This window comes from Lampris incognitus, chromosome 16, assembly GCF_029633865.1.
Source record: "Lampris incognitus isolate fLamInc1 chromosome 16, fLamInc1.hap2, whole genome shotgun sequence".
Taxonomy (NCBI): Eukaryota; Metazoa; Chordata; class Actinopteri; order Lampriformes; family Lampridae; genus Lampris; species Lampris incognitus.
Window position 1 is genome coordinate 23675722 of NC_079226.1, and position 7002 is coordinate 23682723.

At 39.9% G+C, this 7002-nt stretch overlaps 1 protein-coding gene across 1 annotated transcript; it reads right to left on the minus strand.

Annotated features, from left to right (window-relative positions):
• Window positions 1-1133: 1133 nt before the first annotated feature.
• colec11 (collectin sub-family member 11) lies at window positions 1134-3302 on the minus strand. The gene is made up of 6 exons (XM_056296313.1): window positions 3167-3302; window positions 2980-3051; window positions 2147-2218; window positions 1984-2037; window positions 1758-1853; window positions 1134-1543 (listed from the first exon to the last, which is right to left on the minus strand). The coding sequence occupies exons 1-6, from the start codon at window positions 3300-3302 to the stop codon at window positions 1134-1136; spliced, it is 840 nt and encodes a 279-aa protein (XP_056152288.1).
• Between the last annotated feature and the right edge of the window lie 3700 nt (window positions 3303-7002).

Here is a 7002-nt window from a genome sequence, read left to right on the forward strand (position 1 = left end):
CATTTCTTAAGGGACCCGTGCTGTGTTTTATTAGAAATGCATCATGCATATTCAAATGCTTGTCTTCTTAGGGGAAGACAATATTCTCTGAGCGGGCATGCACATCTTTAAAAAAACAACAAAAAAACAATATCAGCCTGGCCTGTTAACTTAATTTTTAACATAACTAAATTAGAGGATAGCCTATATCATAATCGTATCAAACCAAACTGTCTATCTTCTACTGATAATTTTATTGTTTAGCGAACAGCAGTCTATTATTAATGCATCGTGTCTCTATGTGTAGCAATGATCTCATCAAAACTGGTCCCGATTTCTGTGTTCCTCTAGAGTTACAACTTCCTTCTTCCCCTTCTCTGGAGCTGTTTGCTTGACACCATCTGGGGTTATCCAAGCAAATGACTGTTTGGTGATACGGAGACGCAGAGTGAGGCATGGCTTCAATTTACACTCCTGAGTAAGTCGCGGTCATACACGGGTCATGCAATGATCTAATCACACCAATCATAACTCACTTTACCGACTTCATTGAGAAGCCCAAAACTGCACAAAGTCAACTCAGGGGTCTTTTATATGATATCCACGAGGTCTCTCTGTCGTATGGTCAGAAGAAACACTCTCAGCAAGCTCGATATCTATTCTGCTTCTTCGAAGAAAAACAGTCAACCATCACAAGCCTTATGCGGAGTCTACAAACAGACAAACAGCTCATTTTTATCTACATTTACTAATAATACATTTGAATTGATACATGATAAACACTTAGTCTGATATGTTGTTGGAAAAAAAGAATAAATCCCACACGTAAGAGATTAAGCGAATTCTTCATTTGATAATGGATAAAATGAGGTTAAAACTGAAGAATGTTGTGAGTTAAAATAAATAGTGCCAATGTACGATTTTACACTAGCACAGGTATTACTGTAAGTAAAGAGGAATATGTTCCATCGAATGAAAAAAAAATGCACATCAAGCATCTCGGATTTGTGAGTCATTTTGCCATTGTCTTAATGAACAGCAGGCAGGACAAATTCGAAGGAATTCGGTCTGAATTTCTATTCCTTGCATCACATACACCTTATTCTTATTGCTTATATCCATCCCGTCTACAGTCTCTTCAAGTTGGACCAAAATCAAATGCTGTCCTTATCAAATTCACACACAAAGTACATGGTGGGGTGGCAGGCTACATCGGTCCACTCTCCAGAGGTCACCATCTCAGCACAGTCCTCATCATCATAGGCATTGTTGGGCTCCCCTTTTCTCCACTTGCTGAAGGTGCTCATGGGAGAGTGGTCCACGTAAGTGAAGACGCCCTCGCGAGCCAAGTCGTTAATGCCAATGTAGACTCTGCTCAGGCCCGCGTCAGTGATGTAAGTTGCGATGGCCGTGTTGGTTCCCTCATCCTTGGGCATGGCTAGATGCCCCCCCCTCGCCTGGCAGTAGCCCTCGGCTTCAGTGTAGCGTTTCTCCTCCTTCACCAACAGATAGACCTTACTCTCTGTCTCTTTAATGCCAGCAACAGCTGCAGGGGAGGGCAGTGCTGAAAAATGAGCACTTGTATATCTATAAATTTCACAATGACATACATAGCACTTGCAGTGATTTGCGTGATAACAAGTGACGCAAAAGAATAGATGGTGACGTCAGAACATAAACGTGTGAAGTGATATTTTAAAATGTGAATTTTGAGAGTGGGAGATGATACATTTCCCCTTTTGTGAGCCAGGGATAAAGCAGGAATGCAAAAGTCATACCATTTTTGATGAACTTCAGCTCAGAGGACAACTGGGCCACAACATTGTCCATTTCTCCAATCATCTTTCTCAGTGGTGTACACTCACATGGAACACCTGATCGAGCAAAGATGTGCAAGATAATTGTCTGCTCGGCTCTGTAAGCTCATAAAAATCAATTATCTTTTATTCTGGACTAACCTGTCTCATAGTAAGCTTTTTTTTTCTTTCTTTTTTTTAACTCTACCTGGCTCTCCATTAGGACCTATTGGACCTGGGTCACCCATATCTCCTTTCACACCTGAGACAGGAAAATGAAAATATATATATATATTTTTTAAAACTTGAAACATATCATATGCATCCCTAAACAATCACATGCATTATACAGTCCTGTAATTTATAAATACCTTTGATCCCACTTGGGCCCATTTTTCCATAGTGTCCCATAATGCCTTTTTGTCCTTTAAGTCCAGTTTGACCTTTTATCAAAAAAACAAAATGCATAACATAAAAATGTTGTGATTGTGTACTTTTATTAGTTTTCATTCCAAACTAATGGGAGGGGGGGGGGTTACTATAAGTGAAATAATTTTTTGGAGTGACTGCTAGAAAGTAAAACCTCCATGCTACATACAAACGTGTACTCATACTTTTAGTGTTGCACCATCAAGCTGGAGGATTAGAGGCCGCTGGTGGAAAGAGAAGGAAAGATGGGCCAGGCTGCTTTCTGCATCCAGATTAGAATTCCAGTTTCCAAGACCGAAATAATTCGGAAACTTGGTGAAATATCATGTTTACCACGAGCGACAACTTTCAATAAATGATCGAAAGACAAATGCTAGGCTCACTCTTTGGAACATGCTGTGTTAAGTGAAGAGTGTGAGAACAGCCTCCGCTCTTCATTAAAGCTTAAAGTAAATACTTGTCAAAAGCAGCGGATTCTGTGTATCGTTTCTCATTTGACCTCTCACCCAAATGTAAACATTTGGCTGTCTCGGGGCCGTCTGGTAATGATGTAAGAGCCCCCTGTCAACCCAAGCAATGTGATCTTTACCCTGTTTCTCTTTTTTTTTTAAATCTGAGTGATTGTGGTAAGAATGTGTGCATAGATGCATAGATGTATACATGCATTATGACCACTGGGTATATCCCAGGGGTATAACGAAATTCTTTGGCAGAGTAGATATTAATTTGACTTGTAAATCTACACCGACACGAACCCAAGACACCGAAAACATACCCATCTCTCCAGGAGGACCAACTCTTCCTGGTCTGCCAGGCACTCCTTTCTCTCCTTTTTCTCCTGGCTCTCCTTTTAGAGAGGAAATAAAGAGGAAGCGGATAAGTCATGTTCAATGCATTCACTTTTTCATGAATTCAGTGTGTACGTCTGGTGTATGTGTGCTCTAGTACGTAGGACTGTATGCCTTTGAGTCCAGGCACAAGGATCTGAACGGAGCAGGGTTCGTCTGACAACAGTTGTCCATATGATATCTGCAGCGGTGCCAAAGCCAACACAGAGACGAGCACCATGGACAATAACAGCTTCTCATAGCGCCTCATCTCTTGCTGTGTGGAATGACCGGTAGGCCTATACTGCAGAAGGAGAGATTTGTTTAATTACTGATTATCTATTCACTCCTTCTTTCATCTATTAATTCTGGTCCGCTTTATATGACAGGTGAAGTTGGATATATCGAAGGAAACCATTTTTGTATCTTGAAATTTGGCATGAAATGTTTCCGTAAGCAGCTGGATACCAGTTATCTATTGGGCTTATCCTTGAGTTGAGCAGTGTCATCCTGTATAGCCACGTTTCACCAAGATATACTAACAAATTCCTCAGAACATATTTGAGCTGTACATTTTAAAGGGACAGTTCACCCCAAAATCAAAAATGCATATTTTTCCTCTTACCTGTAGTGCTATTTAGCCTTCTAGATCATTTTGCGGTGAGTTGCCGAGTTTTGGAGATAGTATCAGTCATAGAGATGTCTGCCTTCTCTCAAATACAATGGAACTGGGTGGCACTCAGCTTGTGTTGCTCAAAGTGTGAAAAAATACATTTGGAAAAGCTCAACAGCAGTGTCTCTTTCCAGAAATCATGACCCGGTCACTCAAGATTATCCACAGACCTTTTTGTGAGCAGTTTCATGTAAGTTTAATTTGGTCTAAGAAAATAGTTCTTACATGAAACCGCTCACAACAATCTGTGGATTATCTTGAGTTCTGGAAAGAGACATTGCTGTAGAGGGTTTTTTTTTCTCATTTATTTATTTATTTATTTATTGTCACTTTGAGCAACACAAGCCGAGTGCCATCCAGTTCACTGTATTGGAGAGAAGGCAGACATCTGTACGGCCGAAATCTCCAAAACTCGGCAACTCAGACCAAAACAATCTAGATGGGTAAATAGCACAACATTTAGTAAGAGGAAAACCATGTATTTTTGATTTTGGAGTGAACCGTCCCTTTAAGGGCTCATAAGAATTTTACACAAATGATAATATTATTCCTATCACAGGGAGACAGAAGTGAGCTGTCTGAAAATTTGAAATGAACACCGAATTACAACGGGATTAGATGAAACATTTCAAGCCAAACCATACATTTTCTAATCTTTCAACTAAAATTCTCATTTCATAAAAAGTTATGCATACACCATAACTACAGGAAACTACACCAAGTACACAATTCCTGTAGTGACGATTGCCATAGAATGATTTAAGGATGCTACTGCTAAAATGATAACTGATACAAACAAAAAACCTTGTGTCATCTTGTTTTTTTTTACTGTATACTACACTTAAACTTCAGGATGACCTACCTTTACAAAGCAATTTTTTTTTCCAGACAGAAGCAGAAAGTAGCGTGAGCCTGCAAAGACTCCACAATGATCCTCATAGGTTCACAGAAGCTTTGCACGCCGCTGCTTACGCAGGAGCATTTCATTTTCCTCCTGACTTACCCCAGAATGTGTGTGATGCAGCATTCGTAAACATATTCCCAGATAAAGCCCAAAGCAGCCGTGGGCCCCAGAGATAATTGGATGGGAAAGTACTTGAGTGACTGGCAGCAGAGTCGTCTGATAAACTCACTGACACAAAGTCGTGACAAATGTTTAAGAGGATAAATAAGCCACATGACTTGAGACAAGGAAAGTTAAATTAGAAAAAAAATAAATACACCAGCTGACGTGCAAGCACTTGTTTTAACATAGCAGATAACGGCACTGACATTGTGAGGGGTTTATTTCTATTTTTTGGATGATTTTTTTTAACCACCAACCAAGTGTGAATAATATACAAATAAAAGCATACATGACATGCTGTCTGTGCAAGTGACACTGCTTGCAGTGCACAGGGACAAGTGCGTCCACGTGTTTCCGCTATACTTTAAATGTTAGAGAAATAATTTTAATGCTATGTTTTGCCATTTATTAAAAGTGTCCTCGGTTATGTAAAGGAGGATTATAGCAGCTGTTATATTCACTTCTTGCCTCTTCAACAGAATCAAAACACAGTATCATACACTGTCGCGATGAATTCATATCAAATACTTTCAATTTTTTTTATTTTGAAAAAAAAAAAAATAAATAAATAAACGAAATGGTCCTGACTTCTGTGTCCTGCCCTTGACAATAAAAAGGTCGAGGCACAGCCAACTGAGGTCAGACATGCAGATCTCTCCCAGAGAGAAATATTCCTTCCTTTGAATGATTTGCAGAGCTTCACTCTTCATCATCCCCAGAACTGTTGCAAATTGATGCAGTTTCAAGGTCCATTAGTAATTCCAATTCCAATTCCAATTTCAATGCTGCTTGTGTGCCCCATTTGCATGGACACCATATGTGCAGCATTTCTGTCCTTCTGTCATTTCCTATAAAGCACGCCGGTTTCTGACGAAGAGCTGTTGAGTACAGAGCTGGCATTTCTTCCGCTGTTGCTACCTCCTGCGTTTTGCCCTCTGTACATTGAGTTGGCCTTAAATGATGCAGCCAGGTATTCTGCAGTTTCCTCATTACGCCACATGGTGAAGCCAGTGATCACTAAAGGATCATAGTTGGGCTGTAAAATGAAGAGAGGGAAGAAGCGCCATTAAAACAATCACATGGTAACCTCTAATGAAAAAAAACAATTAGCTGTTTTGTTGTATTGTGACAATGAAACAAAACAAAAAAAGTGTGGGAATTCAATTGGTGAAAAAAAAACGAGAGAAAGAAACCAGAAAACGTATCCTCAAACTTGAAGCGCGTTAGTGAATAGTTCTGCAGTGCCAGGCCTAATGAATTCCAGGCAAAATCTCTCACCCATAACGACCTGAAAAGAAAGGCTAAATTCACAGTGACAAGAACAGTTGACTGGCAACTGTTAATCACTGCTCATTCTGTCCTTTCCTGGTGTCCCATTCCTCATAAAATGGCGTCTGATGAGCTGAGAGGGGTGTTGACTGTCATTCAAAAGCTCTCCTTCGTTGTGTTTACTGAGAGTATATATTTTGATGTTGGGGTTTTAAAAAAGTACATTGAAAATAAAATGTGCATGCAAGCTTTTGATTTGGATGTTGTCCCTGCTACCTTTTCCCCTGTGTATCATCTTAAATGTCCTACAATTAATAACTTGGCATAATGACACCGAGGGTTTTTTAAGTGCGTGACATTTAATTTAACATGTGCGCAATAAATGTCACGTCAGTGTTTACATGCTTTCAGCTTGCAGGTAATCAGATAGGCTCCAACGCATGGGTATCAAATGCCCTAATTAGATTTACAAACCCAGTGGCGGCTTTCAATAGTGGATTGGGTGTCTCCTTCAAAAATCCCCCAAAAGTTTTACATTACCAGACTTTGAAATATTCACGAGTCTCAGGGCAGCTGGCTGTTTCATTGCTGTTACGTTGCAGCCACTGAAGTGGTAGTGGCATGTACGTTTTATGACTATATATATATATATATATATATCTCACCATGTAACTTTTTATTTTGTTTGTTTACCAACAACGTCAAGCTAAATTCCTAGTGCATGCAATGCACATGGGAATAAAATAATTTCTGATTATGATTTTTATATGAACAAAAGATTCCACCATTTATTTCATACAAACTCAAAATTTTCGCTCTCAAATTTCAACCCTTCTCCCACGCAGAACCTACTACGTATTCACACTCAGCAAATAAACTGCAGCGCCAACGTGAAGCGTAAAGGGGGCGTATACAGCGGGAGTGACGTCATCCCCTCCTCCTCCGTCTGTCATCCAGCCTGGA

Coding starts and splice junctions, on each gene's coding strand:
- colec11 (XM_056296313.1), bottom strand. CDS start 3,302: ATGAGGCGCTATGAGAAGCTGTTATTGTCCATGGTGCTCGTCTCTGTG. Junction 3,052..3,166: donor CCTTGTGCCTGGACTCAAAG/GCATACAGTCCT, acceptor CCTCTCTAAAAG/GAGAGCCAGGAGAAAAAGGA. Junction 2,038..2,146: donor GGGCCCAAGTGGGATCAAAG/GTATTTATAAAT, acceptor TTCCTGTCTCAG/GTGTGAAAGGAGATATGGGT.